The 21315-nt window shown below is 38.6% G+C and overlaps 1 protein-coding gene across 5 annotated transcripts in view; it reads right to left on the bottom strand.

Annotated features, from left to right (window-relative positions):
* Positions 1-1063: 1063 nt before the first annotated feature.
* The window catches only part of LOC137254565 (uncharacterized), a 38663-nt gene continuing 18411 nt past the window's right edge, over positions 1064-21315 (bottom strand). For 3 of the 5 annotated variants that reach the window (XM_067792314.1, XM_067792312.1, XM_067792313.1), the window contains 2 exons: positions 12211-12273; positions 8875-12141 (listed from right to left, as the gene is read on the bottom strand). In XM_067792314.1, the coding sequence (XP_067648415.1) occupies positions 10370-12141; positions 12211-12273 (1835 nt within the window). In that variant the 3' untranslated portion in view covers positions 8875-10369. Of the gene's footprint in view, positions 3721-3789; positions 3853-8874; positions 12142-12210; positions 12274-21315 lie in introns of those variants that run through there. The other 2 variants (XM_067792316.1, XM_067792315.1) reach the window with 2 other exon arrangements.

Below are 21315 nucleotides of genomic sequence, written 5' to 3'. Positions count from 1 at the left end.
AAAAATAAGTCGGGTTACCTTCTCCTCTTTAGGTTAGCGCGGAGGGCGCCGCCTCCATATTGTTGGGCTTGTATAGTTTACGATGATTGTCTGGGCGGTATTTTCCGCCAGGTACACATTCGAAAGGAATTATAAAACTCTACTTTTTCTATTAAAGTTAACACACGTTTATTTTAATACTTTTTTGACGAGCACGTCCGAAATGTATCGTTGCCAAATTTATATTGAATGTCGAGCCGAATAGCTCTGTTCCCGAGTTGTCCCAACACCTGTTGTTCGTTTCACCGCAGACAACGGGTGTTGCAGCAATTCGAGAAACAGGGTGACATTTTCATTATTTATTAAGGCTCCGTTATACTGTTTTCACACAGAAACTTAATGATCTCATTTCACCTGCTAATGAAATCGTAAACTTTTTGCTTTCACACAGAAGTAACTGCTCGATTAGTATGAAGGATGAGACAGACAATCATGGCGGAACGATACAAGGTGGGGGCATGGTGACATACCAACAAACAAAAAAAATTCCATGTACTTGTAAATTCGATGGACAAATGTCAAAATCGTACTGCGCCGGTAGTTGATGTATCAAATCAAATAAAAAAGGTTATAATCAGCTGTTCGATGCGGCCACCTTGTATCGTTCCGCCATGCAGACAATGACATTTGCTTTGAAAACTAAGAAACGGAAACGGAAGCGGAACGCTGCCAACAGAGTTGCATTGTGCTTTTGACTTCATTAGGAATTCGATTAGCTACTAACGAAATAATAATTGACTCGAATTTTGTAGGGAAGATTGAGATCAATAAGCGTCTTAATGTAGAAAACTGCCTTTATTATTCAATAAGCCGTCTGTGTGAAAACAGTATTACACTTTCTTTTTAATGTCGAATATTGCACAAAAGAATTATGCTGATGCAAACTCTGATCCTAATAATATAGTAATTGAGGGCTGCTAATTATTATATTATTATTTTATTTATTTATTTACTAGAGGAAAAGAAGCGCCAACACCTTCTTTACCAAAGATAAGGAGCACTAGTAAGAACACCTTCGGCTCGCTTTTCTTTTCGTTTATGTTGCATACATTCGATAGGAATTACTTAGATTCACTTAAACTTATAGATAATTAACACTATATTTATTTATTAAGACTCCTTAATCTATGGAATTCATTAATTTTATCTATGGATTCAACATCTGGAGTTTTTAACAATCTGGTAGGGCTTTATTAAATAGGTTTGATCTGGTTGCAGCGAAATGTTGACATCTGTCGAGAAGATGGATTACAGAGTTTGTTTCCGTGTTACAGAAAGGGGCACTGTGTTACGCCCATACCTTTGAAAATTTGCTCATGTGTAATAATCGTGTGTCCTATGCGTGGTCGGATAAGTGCTTTCAATTTGTTACAGCTGACTTCGACAGGGAAAGTATCCGGTATTCTGTTGGTGTTTTATGTTTGCGTAGTGATGTGTGAAGTTTTTCCAGTTTTTCGATTTTGTGTTTTGCAACTCGACCTCTACACGCCTGACGATGTCTAATTTTGAGATTATGTTTTGTACCATTAGTGGCTCTATAGCTGCTAATTTTACTCTTTGGTCTGCGACTTCATTTCCAGGTATTGATACGTGGCTTGGACCCACATAATCTTTATGAGGTTATTCCTTTTAAAAGTGTTTTACGTATTGATAATACCAAATAAATTAGCTAAGTTGCGATTGGCATTTGGAATGGATACAAGTTTCTGAAAACCGTAATGTGAACATGCATAGTTTCCATAATTCAAGTTATTTCCAACGTGTTTATTCGTCATCACTCCCTTCGCTTGCCAATTCATACTGTCAAAGACAGTCAGTTACGGGTTAACATTCGAAGAGTGCAGACGTGCGAGCGTGCATAAGCTCACGACAATCGGCATGTGAATTTCTATTTTCTATTCTTTCTTTAAACATAAATGTCAACTTCAATTACTTTTATTAAATTACATAAATATAACTCGGGACCTTTTATTATTTAATCGGTTTTAATAATACTCTGGCATTTGCATCCTTTGGCAGGTTTTCATAGAACTGACGATATTCGGGGCCAATAAATTCCATCAATTTCATTAAATCACTGAATTTTGTACAGTAATTGGCTTTCCTAAAGGAAACAGTAATGGAGTCGAAGCCAATTTGAGTGCATCATCGGAAACATTATTCCTATTTATCTCAATTTTTTTCATTACTTTAAAATAGTTGAAAGCAAAAATAGTCATCGGATGCGCACGGTGGTTTTGAATTTTTGTGATTTTTTCATTATTTAGGTCTTTTTTGACGTTTATTATCAATTTGTTTAGTTCTTCGGCAGATATAAAATCGCTCATTTCCATTTTTGTTACGGTAAATTGCGGATGTGCCTGTCAATATCAATCCACTTATCAGGTGTTTCAATACACTGGTATATTTCCGGTATTCGCTCTATTATTTTCAATTGTGCGTCACACATATTGTAATTGTGTCCAGATAAAAAAAATTTCTGCTCAATTAAATCAATGTCACTATTCGCCAAAAAATGTTTGATTAAAAGCGTTATTTTTAGGCTTCGATTCAGACCGCCACACGATTTGGAATATAATATAATATGTTTCACATCTCTCGATAAATGCATTCGGAAATGTTTTATAAGGCACGATGCGATTTCTTCGGCGCCACGAGATGCTATGTTCTCGGACCAGACGTACATGTAAGCTTTATCATTCCCATCAGCTTCGTTGAATATGCAAAGGTTGTAAGTCCAAAGCTGGTGCTTGTCAAATGCAATATTGCTTGAAAAGGACGGAGTTTCTAACGGTTTCTGTAAATCAAAAACAAAAACCACCGTTTTATCTTCAAGTTTTGCTTTCTCGATATCTTCCCAAAATTCTTTCTGAATTTGTTGTGCAAGATGATAATGCAGCTTTCGATCTTCCTCAATACTGTTTCTTTCATTTTCAGTTAAATTCTCCTTTTTTAACATTAGATTAAACGTATTGCAAGTCATACATCTATCTGAACTAGAGTCTTTAAATGTCAAATTAAATTCATTTAATATTCCAGAAAAAAAATGTTTGGAAACAGGTTTTTTTTCTTCTGGTTGTCTGGAAGATGTTTCTATTTTCCATCTACATGAATATTCGTCGTAAACTTTCTTTAAATTCAATCCCTCATTAAGATATTTCTTTTTGGTGGAAGACCGCCCAAAACGTGACTCATAAGAGGGGAGCGAGTTTATAAAATTTCTGACAAAAATTACTTTTTCATTGCTTGGCTTCAATCTAGGGGCGTACCCTAGTTTACAGTAGTCAAAAGGGTCCTCAACCTTTAGCCATCTATAAAAAGTTCCAGTATTGATTTGAAAAAGTTTTAAGAGAAAATTTGGGCATACTTCGTGAGACATACCAAAGTTATCAGTTAAATGATACTCATACTCAGTGTTTCGGTGTTCACACCCTGGCGTATATTTAATATTTCTCTCACATTTCTTGGCCGTCGATGATATCATCAAAACTTGTTGTGCAAGGCTTGAATTGTTATATGTCTGGAAGAACTCTTCTTGCCGTTGAGGTGTTTTCTTGCTGCCACATTGAAATCTGCAGTGACATGAAACTTTCTTAAAGCTTTTTTTATTTGCCCTCTTTATTCTGGAATTTGTTTTTTGCACGTTTTTAAGTTTTTTCTTTTTTTCTTCGTCTGATGAAGCTAAACATATATTATATACCATGTAATGGATACAAATATTTGTTCTGTTGATTCAATTAAGTCAAATACCTTGAGAAATTTTAGAACTGTTAGTTGTAGGTGATGAAATTTTAGCATCAAGTTCTCCATCATCTGAAAAATTATCCGATCTTTTATGAAATTTTGAAATACTTTGTCATTATTTTTTAAAAATTGGCGCTTGAACGACTTAACGACTTTGACCGTCTCCCAACAAAGTGCTTTATTAATCTCGCGCGATAACTGACGATCAAATCATTCTCCAACGGTTTTCTTAAACGCAACAGGGACATTCTTTTTACCCTACTGCCACCGGTGCGTGAAACCGGACAAAACCATATACACGAAACAGGACTGCTACAACAACAACAACATATACCCACATAGCCTAAGCTTAATAAGGGGTAAGACCGTTATTTACTTAAAAGAAAGTTAAGGGCCCATTACTCATACTTAGCATAGCCTTTAGAGCTGTCACTTACAGTTCTGTTAATGAACATTGCATGTTACTGATTACTCAAAACTTAGCAACACTTGACTTAGAAGTCTCTTGAATTTTGATTTTCTATGTAAGTGCTAAGTGACGTATACATTTTGAGATGTCATTTGTTTGTTTCCATTTGATTTTGACATTTTGTCATACAAATGGCATTTATTTAAAAATTAATTTCAAAGCGAATTATGATGCCAGATTGTATGCGCTAAGTGGAGCATAATCGTGGCTAAATTGCCAAGTATACGCCAAGTCAAGTCAAGTCTATGCTAAGTACCAGTAATGGGCCCTTTAAACTTACGGCTGAATGCAATAAGCCGTCTCTGGTTACTATTAGAGACGTTTTAGGATGAAAATCAGTTTTGAGACAATTTGCTTTCTGTAAGCTATCTCCCGTTGACAGTCTCAAAAAACCGGTCACTAATTTGTGAGCTGGGCAGATCACAAATATAAAAAATACAGCAAAGTATTGCTAAAAGCGCTCTATAGATACTTATTTCATTTTTAAAATTTGAGTTGATCTGCAACGTCATTAATATTTTCCAATTATTATCTTAATTTCGAGAGCTTTTGAGACATGTACAGTGGGTTGGGTCGATTTGTATGGACGAAGGTTAAGCGATATCCTGCCATCGATATTTCGATAGGATTTGGACTCAGGAAAAAAGTTCCACTACGCATACCCAAAAAAAAATTTTTTCGAGCCTGCGAAAAAAAGTCGATTTTTCGACCAAAATTCTTCTAAATCTCCATAAAAGAAATTTTTTTTTCAAAAAACTGCATTTACCAATTTTGCATTTTCCAATTGACAGGGAAAAAATACATAAAAAATGATTTGGAGCCTTGAAAATGAAAAAAAAATGCATAAAAAATCGAAAAAATCATTGAAATTTCGCAGGCTCGAAAATTATTTGTTTGGGTATGCGCAGTGGAACTTTTCTTCCTGAGCCCAGAATCGAAAAATGGATGGCGCGATATCGGTTAATAATGTCGGTCTAATGTACAGTTCTATAATGAATATTCAACATATTTCTCCAGTTGATATCCTACATTGCATATCGAGCTGAGGTGGAGTTGAAAAAATTCTCCAAGGTGGTACCACCAAAATCAACAGCTCTTTATTGTGAGAAGTCAGGTGTTTACTGTTTACTTAGCAGTAATGAAGCGTAATTAATCAAAAATAAATCATATATATTTTATTTTCGTGAAAATACTGTAGTATTGGAATATTACACTTGTGTACAATCAATTTGGTATATCTGCATACATTTTAATACGCTTTTTCAGTCTAACTCTGCCCTCCCCCTCTACACTTTTTCCTAATCCTCTTATTCACTCCTCCCTCCGTCTTTTTCACTTCATCTATCTCTATCTTCGTCTCATTCTATCTCTTTCTCAGTCTCCTTCTCTCTTCTCTCAAGTTCTTTTCATTCTTCTTCATCCCTTATTGCCAGTCCCAGAGAGTGGTATGTATTTTGTTCCATTCCCAGTCCCACTCCGAGTCTCAGTCCCAGTCCTAGTCCTAATCCTTGTCCGTCTGTGGTCTACTTCCCGGAAAAAAGGATCTTAAATACTAATATAGGCAAATTTATATACCAAATTTAAGGTAAATCGAATAGGACGTATGTAAATAGGTATGTGGGTATTATTAATTCATGTCTTTATTTCGGCTTCGCATGCATATTTATCAGTTTTGCCAAGTTGATGCGACTAAATCGAATATCACAATGAAAATTACTTTAAAGCACTCAGCAATAGCTTTCATTTGACATCCATATTACACACACATCCTAGTGTTACCCTGATCCACGTTTTGGCCTATATCTCGAGACCCTGGGGAGTCACCCAGGGGTATGAAAATTACCCTCTACTAAAGCACTCATAAACAGCTTTCATTTGTTATCCATATTCTATAAACACATTCTAGGAGTACCCGGGCCCACATATTGACCTATACCTCGAGACCCTAGTCACCCAGGGGTATGAAAATTACCCTCTACTAAAGCACTCATCAACAGCTTTCATTTGTTATCCATATTCTATAAACACATTCTAGGGGTACCCGGGTCCACGTTTTGGCCTATATCTCGAGACCCTAGCCACCCAGGGGTACGAAAAATACCGTACCCGTATCAAATTACTAATAACAGCTTTCATTTGTTAGCCAAATTCTATAAACACATCCCAGGATTACCCAGGTTCAGGTTTTGATCTCAAGACCCTAGCATTTGTGCGTCGATCGCAACCAAACCTATGTAATAACCACCGCGTGAGGTATACGCAACTTATGTGAAAATTTGAACAAAATCGAGCGACGCATCTCTTCATCCCCCAGCGGGTTAGGGGGGTCAGAATATACCCGCGGTAGGTATGCCTGTCGTAACAGGCTACTAAAACACCAGATTCAAGGGGCTCTGTAGTGCAACCCTATAGGTTGCCAACGCAATACATAGCTTCTCCAAACCCAATTGTCAACCTCACCTCCTCATGGAACTTGGGGTGGGGAGGGAGGGATGGCCTGAAGGTTTAATGTGGCCACATAAATCGTTCCCGAGATGGTCGGGCTAGCACCTTAATGGTGCTGTTACCGGAACGTACCGGATCTGTATCCTGCAAAGGACCATCACATCGATAACACTCCCCAAAGCCTTCGGGGAGCAACCTTATCGCTACAACAACAACAACAACAACAACAACGCATCTCTTCAAACACCGGCGACCAACTACCACACATTTTAGTCTTTCTTTTTATATAATATAGATTTCCTCTTTTGCTGAGTACACTATGATTCCCAAGTTGAGCCACTGTTTCATAACTACTCTTGAGATTTTAGAGATATGCTAGTTATCAATATCTAATGGTACTCAAGCCCAAATGCTTGTTGGGTATAGTCTACGCCATTGCCAACGAACGCAAATAATTGATAGGTTAACTAGAGTTTAACCCTGCCAGATCGGCCGCTTAAGCTCAGCTTAAACTTCAGTTAAAATAGAATGGAAAACTGCAGAATAAGTTTAAGCGTAGTTTAACTGACAAACTGAGCTCAACTCGTACTAAAAAACCAGGCCTAAAAATTAATCACCCCTATTCTGCATTTCGATTACGTTCCCGTTCTACGCTCGAAGTTGGTTATTCTGCATTACGACGGAATCGTAACGAGAAGAGGAGGAGCAAATGATTTTTTGAAATCAGCTGTTAGTACGGAATGTGTGAACATTGGAACAAAATAAATTAAAGAAAATTTGTAAAAAAAAACACTGAAAAACGTTTATATTTTATTATCCACGCCATTTTGTACAAAAAAAAAAAGCAATAGAATATATTGCCGCAGTCTTATATTTTTTTGAGTGAAGTGCTTTCATAATTGTAAGTGTGCTTTTGTCGTTCTTTTGGCCAATTCCCTGCCGTGGCCACCAAGTTTTGTTAAAACGGATTCCTGCACGAATATAGTTGACATTTTCTGAATTTTATGGATGCTAATTTCATTGCACTGGCTTAAAATTCTTTATGAAGATTTATTTATTCTTTCCGCAAGGATTGTTTACGATCGCTTTACCTTCCTCTACTCCGGCAGCTTGCTTTGGCATATAACTGGACCCAACGAACAGACACAAATTATAGCTTCCATTATAATGGAATCAATAGCCGTGGCATTCTTTGTAGAGTTGGAAAGCAACGCATACGAAAATGGCCAGGCGAGAATGGAAAGGCAAATATTGCGAGATTTGTGTAATCCATTCGAGATGAGTGACGAATTTTAAGAAATTGAACTTAAAAGTTGTAAAGTTTAATGATTTATTTTCTTATTTAGGTTTTAAAAAAACTTTCGACTTACTAAGACTGCTTTCAAGTATGTGTTAGATACTTTTGCGGGGCAAATACGTCCAAAGACTTCGGCATCGACATGTTGTTTTTGACCTGGAAACATATAAAAGACAACCATCATCAAGCCTTTTACGTTTCTTAACAAGTTTTACTTACATTTTTGTTAAAATTCTGCTGTAAATTAATAAAAAAAATAAAAAGAACATATTTTTCCGCAAAAAATTTGCAACTTAGAAAAACGGAACTACGATCGGAATGCAGAATAAACAAAATCGAACGATTCGAAGTTGGATCGAAAGAGATTGGAACACAGAATACCAAAATTGCCAAATCGAAAAAATTCCAATCCAAGTCGAAATGCAGAATAGGGCTGAATAATAAGTATTAAATTTGAAACTCAACAATTCAATAAAATATATAGTCCGCAAAAAATTTCCTTCATATTAACTTAGGCGAAAACCTACCTAATAACCAAATTTCAAGCAAATCGCACAGTAAATAAATTTTAACATAGGTCGGTTCCTAGTCCACTTCCCGAAAAAAAGATTCCTTATTATTAATCTAAGCGAGATGCATCGTACCGATATTCAAGTAAGTCCAGTTCTCGGAAAAAAACTTTCTTAATATTAGCCTACGAGAAAAGCTACCATAATTCTAGCAAAACGCTCAATATAGTTTTTTTTGGTCGGTCCGTGGTACACTTCCCAGAAAAAAATTTCTCTAAATATTAACCTAAGCAAAAAGTAACCTATGGACCAAATTTCAACCAAATCACCAAACAAGTAAGCCTTCGCCATTCAAACTAAATAATACACAATTCGAGCTTCTCCAAGATTTTATTTTTTTTTGTGTTTGATAGCGTTCATCTTAATGTTGAATACTGCACAAAAAAATTATGTTGATGCACACTCTGATCTTAATAATATAGTAATTGAGGGCAGCTAATTATTATTATTATTTTATTTATTTATTTACCAGGGGAAAAGAAGCGCCAATGCCCTCTTTATACTATGTTCAAACAGAAAAATAAATTGAGGAAATTTCGACTTGAATTGAGTGCTGTTCATACAACTCGATTTAGCTTACACAATAGTAATTTGATAGCTGGTTGGCTCATCTCTACAGCAAGAACATACCTTTGTTCAGACTGTCAAAATGACATTATTAGGCGAATGAAATGGAATGAAAACATAAAACTTTGAAATTTTTGTGTGTTGTAAGAAAATGTGTTCAATGTTTTGGTTTCATTTTGAGTTTGCCATCTTCTTTTGACAATTCCTACTCCAGTGAAATGAAAGACATAAAATCAGCTGATGAGATGCGCCAACCATATAGTTCAGCCATGCGTAACTGACGTTTAAATATACTCAATAAACACACTTTACAATGTTGCGTTTGCAGTTTGAAACAATTTATTACGCAATTTTTTTTAAATTGGCAATTTATTATTACAATTTATTATATGACAAATTGCGTAATAAATTGCCCAAATAGTATAAATTGCCAATTTGGTGTGTGTTTGAACCTAGTATTACCAAAGATAAGGAGCACTACTAAGAACACCTTCGGCTCGCTTTTTTTTTGTTTTTGTTGCATACATTCGATAGGAATTACTTAGATTCACTTAAACTTATAGATAATTAACACTATATTAATTTCTTATGACTCGTTAATCTATGGAATTCATTAATTTTATCTATGGATGAAACATCTGGAGTTTTTAACAATCTGGTAGGGCTCATTTTGTCAAATATGTTTGATCTGGTTGCAGCGAAATGTTGACATCTGTCGAGAAGATGGATCACAGAGTTTGTTTCCGTGTTACAGAAAAGGGCACTGTGTTACGCCCATACATTTAAAAATTTGCTCATGTGTAATAATCATGTGCCTATGCGTCGTCGGATAAATGCTTCCAATTTATTACAGCTGACTTCGAAAGGGAAAGTAGCCGGTCTTCCGTTGGTGTTTATGTTTGCGTAGTGATGTGTGAAGTTTTTCCAGTTTTTTTTTTTTATTTAACTCGACCTATGCCAGCCTGACGATGTCTTTTTTTTTAGATTATGTTTTGCACCATTAGTGGCTCTTTAGCTGCTAATTTTACTCTTTGGTCTGCGACTTCATTTCCAGGTATTGATACGTGGCTTGGACCCACATAATCTTTATGAGGTTATTTCCTTTTAAAAGTGTTTTGCGTATTGATAATACCAAATAAATTAGCTAAGTTGCGATTGGCATTTGGAATGGATACAAGTTTCTGAAAACCGTAATGTGAACTTGCATAGTTTCCATAATTCAAGTTATTTCCAACGTGTTTATTCGTCATCACTCCCTTCGCTTGCCAATTCATACTCTTTGGCATTTGCATCCTTTTGCAGGTTTTCATAGAACTGACGATGTTCGGGGCCAATAGATTCCACCAATTTCATTAAATCACTGAATTTTGCATCAGTAATTGGCCTTCCTAAGGGAAACAGTAATGGAGTCGAAGCCAATTTGAGTGCATCATCGGAAACATTATTCCTATTTATCTCAATTTTTTTCATTACTTTAAAATCGTCGAAAACAAAAATAGTCATCGGATGCGCACGGTGGTTTTGAATTTTTGTGATTTTTTCATTATTTAGGTCTTTTTTGACGTTTATTATCAATTTGTTTAGTTCTTCGGCAGATATAAAATCGTTCATTTCCATTTTTGTTACGGTAAATTGCGGATGTGTCTGTTTTGCATTTCTTATAATATCAATCCACTTATCAGGTGTTTCAATACACTGGTATATTTCCGGTATTCGCTCTATTATTTTGAATTGTGCGTCACACATATTGTAATTGTGTCCAGATAAAAAAAATTTCTGCTCAATTAAATCAATGTCACTATTCGCCAAAAAATGTTTGATTAAAAGCGTTATTTTTAGGCTTCGATTCAGACCGCCACACGATTTGGAATATAATATAATATGTTTCACATCTCTCGATAAATGTATTCGGAAATGTTTTATAAGGCATGATGCGATTTCTTCGGCGCCACGAGACGCTATGTTCTCGGACCAGACGTACATGTAAGCTTTATCATTCCCATCAGCTTCATTGAATATGCAAAGGTTGTAAGTCCAAAGCTGGTGCTTGTCAAATGCAATATTGCTTGAAAAGGACGGAGTTTCTAACGGTTTCTGTAAATCAAAAACTAAAACCACCGTTTTATCTTCAAGTTTTGCTTTCTCGATATCTTCCGAAAATTCTTTCTGAATTTGTTGTGCAAGATGATTGTGCAGCTTTCGATCTTCCTCAATACTGTTTTCTTCATTTTCAGTTAAATTCTCCTTTTTTAACATTAGAATAAACTTATTGCAAGTCATACATCTATCTGAACTAGAGTCTTTAAATGTCAAATTAAATTCATTTAATATTCCAAAAAAATAATTTTTGGAAACAGGTTTTTGTTCTTCTGGTTGTCTGGAAGATGTTTCTATTTTCCATCTACATGAATATTCGTTGTAAACTTTATTTAAACTCAATCCTTCCTTAAGGTATTTCTTTTTGCTGGACGACCGCCCAAAGCGTGACTCATAAGAGGGGAGCGAGCTTATAAAATTTCTGACAAATTTTACTTTTTCATCGCTTGGCTTAAATCTAGGGCCGCACCCTGGTTTAAAGTAGTTAAAAGGGTCCTCAACCTTTAACCATCTATAAAAAGTTGCAGGTATGATTTGAAAAAGGTTTAAGAGAAAATTGCGGCATATTTCGTGAGAAATACCAAAGTTATCAGTTAAATGATACTTGTAGGAACCATCAATGTTTCTGTGTTTACACCCTGGGATATTTTTAATATTCCTATTTTTGAATGTATGTTTCTTAGCCGTTGATGATATCATCAAAATTTGTTCTGCAAGGCTTGAATTGTTATATGTTTGGAATAACTCTTCTTGTCGTTGAGGTGTTATCTTGCTGCTACATTGAAATCTGCAGGGACATGAAACTTGCTTAAAGCTTTTTTTATATGCCCTCTTTACTTCGGTAGCTCCTTTTTGGACGTTTTCAAGGTTTTTATCCACTCGGGGGGCCGTATATGCTTCTTCGTCCGATGAAGCTAAAAATATATTATATACCATGTAATGGATACAAATATTTGTTTTGTTGATTCAATTAAGTCAAATACCTTGAGAATTTGTAGAACTGTTAGTTGTATTTGATGAAATTTTAGTATCAAGTTCTGCATCATCTGAAAAATTATTCAATTCTTTATCAAACAATTTTGAAATACTTTATCATTATTTTTTAAAAATTGGCGCTTGAATGCCTTAACGACTTTGACCGTCTCCCAACAAAGTGCTTTAGTAATCTCTTCTCTTCGCGATAACTGACAATCAAATCATTCTCCAACTGTTCTCTTAAACGCAACAGGGACATTCTTTTACCCTACTGCCACCGGTGCGTGAAACCGGACAAAACCATATACACGAAACAGCACTGCTACAACAACATATACACACATAGCAACCGCTTAATAAGGGGTAAGACCGTTATTGACTTAAAAGAAAGTTAAACTTACAGCTGAATTCAGTAAGTCGTCTACTATCAGAGACGTTTTAAGATGAAAATCAGTTTTGAGACAACAAAACCCGGTCACTAATTTGTGAGCTGGGCAGATCACAAATATAAAAATTACAGTAAAGTATGAAAACTATTTGCCAAAAGCGCTTTATAGATACTTATTTCATTTAAAAAATTTTAAATCAACAAATAAAAGGTTAAAAAAATTGTAAAAATCGATTTCAATGTGCCGCCGCTGAGTTTCGAAAAACTTGCCCTTTTCGAGGAGCACGTCAGGGACGACGATGACCAAACGTCAAGAAAGTGAAGAAGAATGCGGCCAACAAAATCCAGCACTACAGCGGGCAGTGCACCACCAAGGCAGATAGCGGAGAAAAACAACACCGCGGTAGGTTTGTTGTTGTATAAACGATAAAGACACTCCCCGAAGCCTTTGGGGAGTATTATCGATTTTGATGGTCCTTTGCCGGTTATAGATTCGTTACGTTCCGGTAGGTTAGCAATAGGAATTCAAACTGCTGAAGGCACAGAACACCTTCTTAAATGTTGGGATGTGGCGAGTAATCAGCAATAGTGCCGAGGCGGGAGGCTTACGGCCAAACGTGGCAATTGAACAGGCATCGTTTAACAAAATAAAGGTGAACTACCGGCTCAGCTTCGTCTCAGTCAGGCCCTGGAAGCAAAAAGCCCCAGCCAGCATGGGACACACCTATACACCGGCTCCCTCAACTCAAGAGCTACCTGATAGTCTATATCTAGAAGACCTAGGGCTGGAGCAGCAACGAGAGAAAACCCTGCGGCTGTCCGGTGAGGACAAGCCGATAAGGCTCCAGCACTGATCGGCCCACACACAAAGGTTGCCCAGATCAAGCTGCTTCGGCAGTGGTAGCACGCAGGTTCGCTTCGGAAGATGTGGGCAAAGCACTCATCCAAGAACCTTGGGTGCATTAAGGTCAGACCTACAAGAGAGACACAATTTGGGATCTTTCTCTGGAAACACCAAGAGCGTGTGTAGTGCTTAACAACTGCGTTAACTATTTCTGAATCACAGAGATTATGGATGAGGACCATACAGGGGGAGTCCAAGAGCATCGTCTTCGCTTAGCGGGAGATAGCCACTGTACGGATCCTTTTAATATATTGTAACGAATTTACTGCAAATCCTCTTATTTGCCCTTTTGCTAGGTTCGTATCGCTAAACTGTTGAATAAATAACTCCAATATTGAATAATGGAAAAATGGCCTTTATTAAAATACTTCACAATAACACTTATACTTTGCTACGCGCTGGCTTAATAACCAAACTGATTGATAACTCAAATGAACCTCTACTATTGGCCGCCAGATCGCGTGCTTAAGCAAGCTGATTGATAGCTCAACACAAACTGAATTACAGCGCCTCTACATCTGTCGCCTTTTATACTCTTTGGTTTCCTCGTTCGTCTTTTTCTAGCATCTACTAGCATTGTCCATGAGCTCTCAAACTTCTCAGCTATAACTAAAATTGCACAATTTTTATACATCTTTTAGGCACTTCCAGAATCTACTAGTCCAGTAGCTTTCAAACTTCTCAGATATATGCATGTGTTAGTGCATTGACTCTGCGCTGCTCGTATACGTACATGGTACATATATGTAGACGCAGTTATTGTTTCGTTTATGTAAATACATAATGATTGTATTATTGATGTGCATTCAAGTCACTGCTTAGCATCGGCTTAGAGACGATAGCATCGCTCAGTGCTGCTAACAATCGTTACACTGCCCTCCACCTAAGTCTGATCGTCCCGATCAGACAAATCTCTCGATCTAAACGCTGCTAGCATCGCCAAATGTACCACTCTTCTACTTTGTATGCGGTAGATGGTATCACTGATCTTCTTCACAACCTTGTACGGGCCTTCCCAACTGCACCGAAATTTGGATGGAACACCTTTCCGCCGGTGAGGGTTGTATAACAGTACCAAATCTCCCTCCCGGAAACCTTCCGAATTATTTTCCTTGCCGTACCTGTGTTTCATCTTACTATTCCTTATCCTGAATCGTTCCCCCTCACTCTGTTGCTCGGCCAATGAAGAACTACTTCGCAGAGCTTGCGCTGGACGGATTTGCTTTGCATAATCAGTACCGTTCCGACGCTTCACAACAGTAGTGTTCCTTCGCTTGAAATGACCCTTGCATTCTTTCTTCGTTTTAGTACGTCCGTAGGGCTTTTCAATGCCAGTGTTTCTCTCACAGGTACCTTCGGTTTTGATTTGTTTGGCCCATTTGTTCCATCAACCTTTACCTTTGAATTTCGTGGCCTTCGTCGAGTCTTCTCCACCAGTACCCGATTACTGCTGAACCCTTTTTCCAAACTAAAGTTATGTGGCACATATTGGTTCTCATAACGCATCACCCTTCTCTGCATATCGATCTTGATGTCATGGTCAACCAAGAAATCCACTCCCAATATAACTTCATCAACAATCTCCGCCACAACAAATTTGTGTAGAACCATGACCTTCCCAATCAATACTTCACATATCAATGCTCCCTGAACTTGGTTATACTCGCCAGTGACCGTATGCAACTTTGCTCCAGGTAACGGTTTTACTCTCCTGTTGACCAAGTCAGATCGGATCAAGGAATGAGATGCGCCCGTAACTACAGTCAGTTCTTTACCATGATCGTCCCGATCAGACAAATCTCTCGATCTAAACGCCGCTAGCATCTCCAAATGTACCACTCTTCTACTTCGTAGTTTCCCAATGGTTTGTATGCGGAAGATGGTATCACTGATGTTCTTCACAACTTTGTACGGGCCTTACCAACTGCACCGAAATTTGGATGGAACACCTTTCCGTGAGGGTTGTATAGCAGTACCAAATCTCCCTCCAAGAAACCTTCCGAATTATTGTTCTCATCGTACCTGCGTTTCATCTTACTACTCATTATCCTGGATCGTTCCCTCGCACTCTGTTGTTTGACCAATGAAGAACTACTTCGCAGAGCTTGATCTTAACGGATTGACTTTGCAGCATCAGTATTGTCTTGACGTTTCACAACAGTGGTGCGCGCTGGCTCGAAACCACCCTTGCATCCTTTCTGGAAAATTCTTTCAGTCGTTTTAGTGCGTCCATTATGGTTAGTCAATGCCAGTGTTTCTCTCGCAGGTATCTTTGATTTTGCTTTGTTTGGCCCATTCGTTCCATCAACATTTACCTTTGACTTTCGTGGCCCTTGTCGTCTCTTCTCCACCATTACTCGATTACTGCTGAATCCTTTTTCCAAACTGAAGTTAAGTGGCACATCCTGGTTCTTGTGACGCATAATCCTTTTCTGCATGTCGATCCTGATGTCATGGTCAACCAAGAAGTCCACTTCTTCGCCACAACGAATTTGTGTAGAATGACCTTTCCAATTAAGACACATCACATATCACTTCTCCCTGGACTTGGGTTTACTCGCCAGTGGCCGTACGCAACCTTGCTCCAGGTAACGGTTTTACTCTTTGTTGACCAAGTCAGATCGAATTAAGGAATGAGATGCGCCCGTATCTACAGTCAGTACATGTTCTTTGCCATCCACATTCCCTCTGACGATAAGACTGCTCGATTTTCTACCAATTTGCGACACAGATATAACAGGACATTCAATAGCTGGAGCTAGCTCTCGATCTCTACATCTTACTCGCTCTTGCTCATTCCTTCCATCTTTGTTATTAAGACCACCCATGTTGTTGAAACCACTACGATCAAGATCGCAATGACGTGCAATGTGACCGGGCTTCCCGCATTTGAAGCATTTGATAACTCTTTCACTCCGCTTTTGCGATCCTTTCAGCGCCTCCAATATTGCGTCTACCCACTCTGGCCTTTCTACTTCCACACGGCGTGCTTTGAAAACTGGCTTACACAGAAACGACGCTGTTTCCTGAATCAGAGCATGTGATACCGTTTCTGCGAATGTTGGCTTTGGGTTTTCGTATGTAGCTCGCTTTGTTTCGAAGTCCCGTATGCCATTTATAAAGCTCTGAATCTTTACCCTTTCAGTGTATTCCACGGGTGCGTCCGCATTTGCAAGATGAGCCAATCTTTCAATGTCCGAAGCAAACTCCTGTAAAGTCTCGTTAGATTTTTGCCAGCGGTTTTGCAATTATATTTGGTAGATTTGTTTCCTGTGTTCGCTTCCGTAACGTCGTTCTACAGCGGCCATCAATGCTTCAAAGTTGTTCCGCTCTCCTTCGGGAATCGTCTGTAGGATTTCGGTTGGTGGCCCCTTCAATGCTACGAATAGAGCTGCAACTTTATCTTCAGCATTCCAGTTGTTCACTGCTGCGGTCTTCTCAAACTGTAGCTTAAAGACCTGGAAAGGAACAGAGCCGTCAAAAGATGGTGTCTTTACCTTTGGATTACTCGCTGAAGCAGCCGGGCGATTTATTTGCAACTCCTGTATACGACCTCTCAAAGCTTCTATCTCGGCATCAATTTCGTCCTCGAGCTGTACAATTTTTGTATCCTTTGCTTCCAGCTTTGATGTTACCCTTGCTTCCTTTGCTTCTAACTGCGAAGACATTTGTGCCACCTGCAATGATAAGCGCTCCTCTTGTGCTTCCATCTTAGATGTAATCTGAGTCGTCATTTCTGAAATATACGTTTCTTGTGCTTCAATCTTCGATGTTATTTCTGACGACATTTCTGCAATACGTCTCTCCTGTGATTCCATCTTGGATGCCATATATGTCTTCTGTTCTTCCAGTTGTGATGTTATATTTGTATTTTGTTCTTCCAGTTGAGATGACACTGTCGATGTTTGAGCAGATATTGCAGCCAAAATCATGTTCAAGTCTGTGCTGGTAAATGTCTGCGATGTTTCATTTTTCTCTTCAAATTTTGCTGCCTCCTCGCCATCAAGAGGAAAGACATACTCTTCCACGTTAATTCCCTCTAATTCCATTACCTTTCGTAGTCGTGCCTGAAGTTCGAGTTTATTGCCGGTTGTATTCAATCCACGGCTCTCCAACTCCTTCTTCAGTTGCTGGATCTTCAATTCACTCCACTTTGCCATGCCCTTGTTGTATTCGAAATCTTCGGAATTTATTCAACAATTCCTCATCTGACACCAATTGTAACAAATTTACTGCAATTCCACTTATTTGCAACCTTCTACTAATGTTCGAATAACTAAACTGTTGAATAAATAACTCCACTATTTAATAATGCAAAATGGCCTTTATTAAAGTACTTCACAATAACACTTGTACTTCGCAACTAATAGATTGCTTAAATCAGACTGATTGTCGCGCCTCTACTGTTGCTGCCTTTTATACTCTGTGATTACCTCGTTACATCTTCTAGGCGCTTCCAGAATTTACTTAGTTACTGCTATAAAATTATAAATACAGATGCACGTATATAGCTTCTCATATGCGCGTGTATTTGTGAGCGACACTTCCACAATTATAATTGCATACTATTGGGACCATCTCAGATAAGATATCAGAATGTGTTTGTGCGTCTCTTCTCCGCTGCGTGTACGTACATAAGTGTAGACACAATGATTGATCTATTGATGTGCATAGAAGTCACTGCTTAGCATCGTATTAGAGATGATAGTATCCCTTAGTGCTGCTAACATTCGTCACAATATTCAAGACATCGTCAATCAACGTCTACCCAACATTTTTCTAATATACCGGTTATACTAGTACAGTCAAAGAGTTTTTACATTTATCCTATCAAGTGATATCCAGATACTCTGAATTTTTCAGTCAATACCAAAACTGCCGTGTTTTGTTTTGAAGTTTGCATCTATGGTTTGTGCGTGTGTTTTCCCATCAAAGATCATTTCGCAAGTTGAAGATCATATATAATTAAATATATTGTGGCGAATTAGCAGGCTAGTGAGATCACTATACCGATAGTAATAAATGCTGCTCAACAACAACAATAAGGTAAGCAACAAGCGCTGCACATACATCCACACTTCATGTACGTAACGTCAACATGCATACGACAACAATAAGCACAACCAGCTTAAGACAAGATATACAAACACATGTACCCACAGTAATAAGAGACGGAGAAGTAAATAATCATCTGTTCGCGAAAAATCTAGACACTGAGAGAAATAATGACGAGGCAACCGAGAAGTATAAAAGAAGTGCAGTGCAAGTGATAAGGAATCAGTTTGAGTTAAGCAAGCTATCAGTAAGCGAAGGCCATTTTGCATTATTGAATAGTGGAGTTATTTATTCAAAAGTTTAGCGATACGAACGTTAGTAGAAGGGTGCGAATAAGGCGAATTGCAGTAAATTCGTTACAATTGGTGTCAGAAGAGGAATTGTTGAATAAATTCCAGGATTAAAGGGATAAGACGGAGATGTCAAAGTTGAATGAGTTGGCGATCAAGCAACTAACGAAGAAGCTGCGGCAGCGAGGACTACCAACGATAGGCAGTAAATTGGAATTACAATCACGTTTGCGAGAGGCTATGGAAGAGCAAGACATTGATGCGGATGAGTATGAATTTCATCTAGAAGGCAGTGAACTATTACAGCTTTAGGAATATGTGGAGTGTCAGTACGCAGCATTACGGCGAGAGATAGATAACTTGGTAAATTTATTTGCAGAGATGACAAAACAGGTGGGGTTGCACTTAGCAAGAGAATATGCAAGAACTGCCCAGTTTCAGAATGAAACGAAAACAGATGTGAATGTATTTAAGGAGCGTACAGAACTACAGTCGAATTCTTGTGTCAGCTCTACGAATGCTGCCAAGTTAAAGGCACCATCCTTCGATGGGTCAGGCTCGTTCCAGATATTTAAGCTTCAGTTTGAAAAGGCAGCAAAGACAAACAACTGGAGCGTCGAGGATAAAGTAGCTGCCCTATATTTAGCGCTGAAAGATTCTGCAACGGAAATTTTACTGGCCCTACCTACATGTAAAAGGGATAGTTATGAGGCTTTAATGGATGCATTGGAAATGCGCTATGGATGTAGGCACAAACAGCTCATATACCAGATGGAGTTAAGGAATCGTATCCAAAGATTGGCTCATCTAGCAAACACGGACGAGCCCATGGAGTTCATTGAAAAGATAAAAATTCAAAGTTTCATAAATGGCATACGAGATTTGGAAACAAAGCGAGCTGCCTACGCAAACCCAAAAGGAACATTTGTTGAAACAGTGTCGCATGCTTTGTTACATGAAGTAGCTTCGATCTTATGCAAGCCAGACAATACAGCCCATCGCTTGGAAGCAGAACAAGCAAAATGGAAGACAAAGTCACGGGTGATAGGGGATCGGATGCGTAGTGAACGGGGAAAGGCAGTTAAATGCTTCTCATGCAGAAAATTGGGTCACATGACGCCTGATTGCGATACTTTATCAGGTGCATTGGAGCTGGGAACTGGGCGAGATGAGGCAAGAAACAAACTGCAAGACGATGGAAGAAGTAGCGCGATAATTTGTGGCCTCGTCGACGGGAATGAGCGGGCTATCGTTATAGATACGGGTGCATCACATTCCATTATTCGAAGTGACTTGGTCAGGAAGAGGGTAAGACCATTGAAGGTAGCTAAATTATGGACAGTTGGAGTAGATTTCTTGGCTGAGCGAGACGTTGACATCAATATGAGGAAAAAGGTAATGATGTACAATAAGCTTCGGACACCTCACGGGCTATAGCAGCAAGAAAGTAATTCTCGGGGTGGAGCAGGGGAATCCCCATAAGACAAAAGCACCTCGGCCATTGGTTTCCACGGAGAAACACCTTATGGGGGAGTTTAGAAAGAGTCAGTGGGAAGACCCAGACTTGGCACAATTATTGCAATGGTTGCAAGTGAGCCAACGGCCAACTAGGGAGGAAGTAAGCAAGAAGAGTCGCATCACGAAGGCATACTGGGCACAATGGAGCGGCTTGAGATTAATATCTGGTTGCATGCATCGAATAATGGACAGCAAAGATGGCCAACGGCATTGAGCACAGGTAGTGGTTCCCACGGCAAAGATTCTAGACGTAATCGAGGAATCGCATAGTTGCTCAGATGGAAGCCACATGGGAGTAAAGAAAACGTTGCAAGAGGTCAAGCGGCGATTCTACCGGATTGGGTGCAAGAAATATGTAAGGGAATGGATTGCTCAATGCACGAAGTGTGATGAAAGCAGAAAACGCGCGTCGGGAGACCATGCTCGGACAAAGCAACCGCACTTAAAAGAAATATTCGAAGATTCTACTGTGCAGGAGAAGATGGAACAAAAGCCTGTAGGAATGTTGTGCAAATTGAAATGTGAACAGACTTCATCCGTTGGCCATGCGAAGAAAAGCACACACAGACATAAAATGTCAAGACAGATAAAAATGGACGCAAGTAATGATGAAGCAATGCACTATGTGAGTTTCTGGAGCAGAGGTTTGGTGCCGAAATTTCATTCACCGAACAGAAGAGTTTCAAGATGGCAGTGCCTTACTTTCCAACCATTGAGTATTTAGTAGCAGTTGGAATGGGAAATTTGTCTGATCGGGACGATCAGATTTAGATGGAGGGCAGTGTGGCGAATTAGCAGGCTCGTGAGATCACTATACCGATAGTAATAAATGCTGCTCAACAACAACAATTATGTAAGCAACAAGCGCTGCACATACATCCCTACTTCATATACGTAACGTCGACGTGCATATGACAGCAACATGTACAACCAGCTTAAGACAAGATATACAAACACA

This window comes from Eurosta solidaginis, chromosome 5 (genome assembly GCF_040869045.1).
Source record: "Eurosta solidaginis isolate ZX-2024a chromosome 5, ASM4086904v1, whole genome shotgun sequence".
NCBI lineage: Eukaryota > Metazoa > Arthropoda > Insecta > Diptera > Tephritidae > Eurosta > Eurosta solidaginis.
This window is presented reverse-complemented; position numbering and strand designations above follow the sequence as displayed.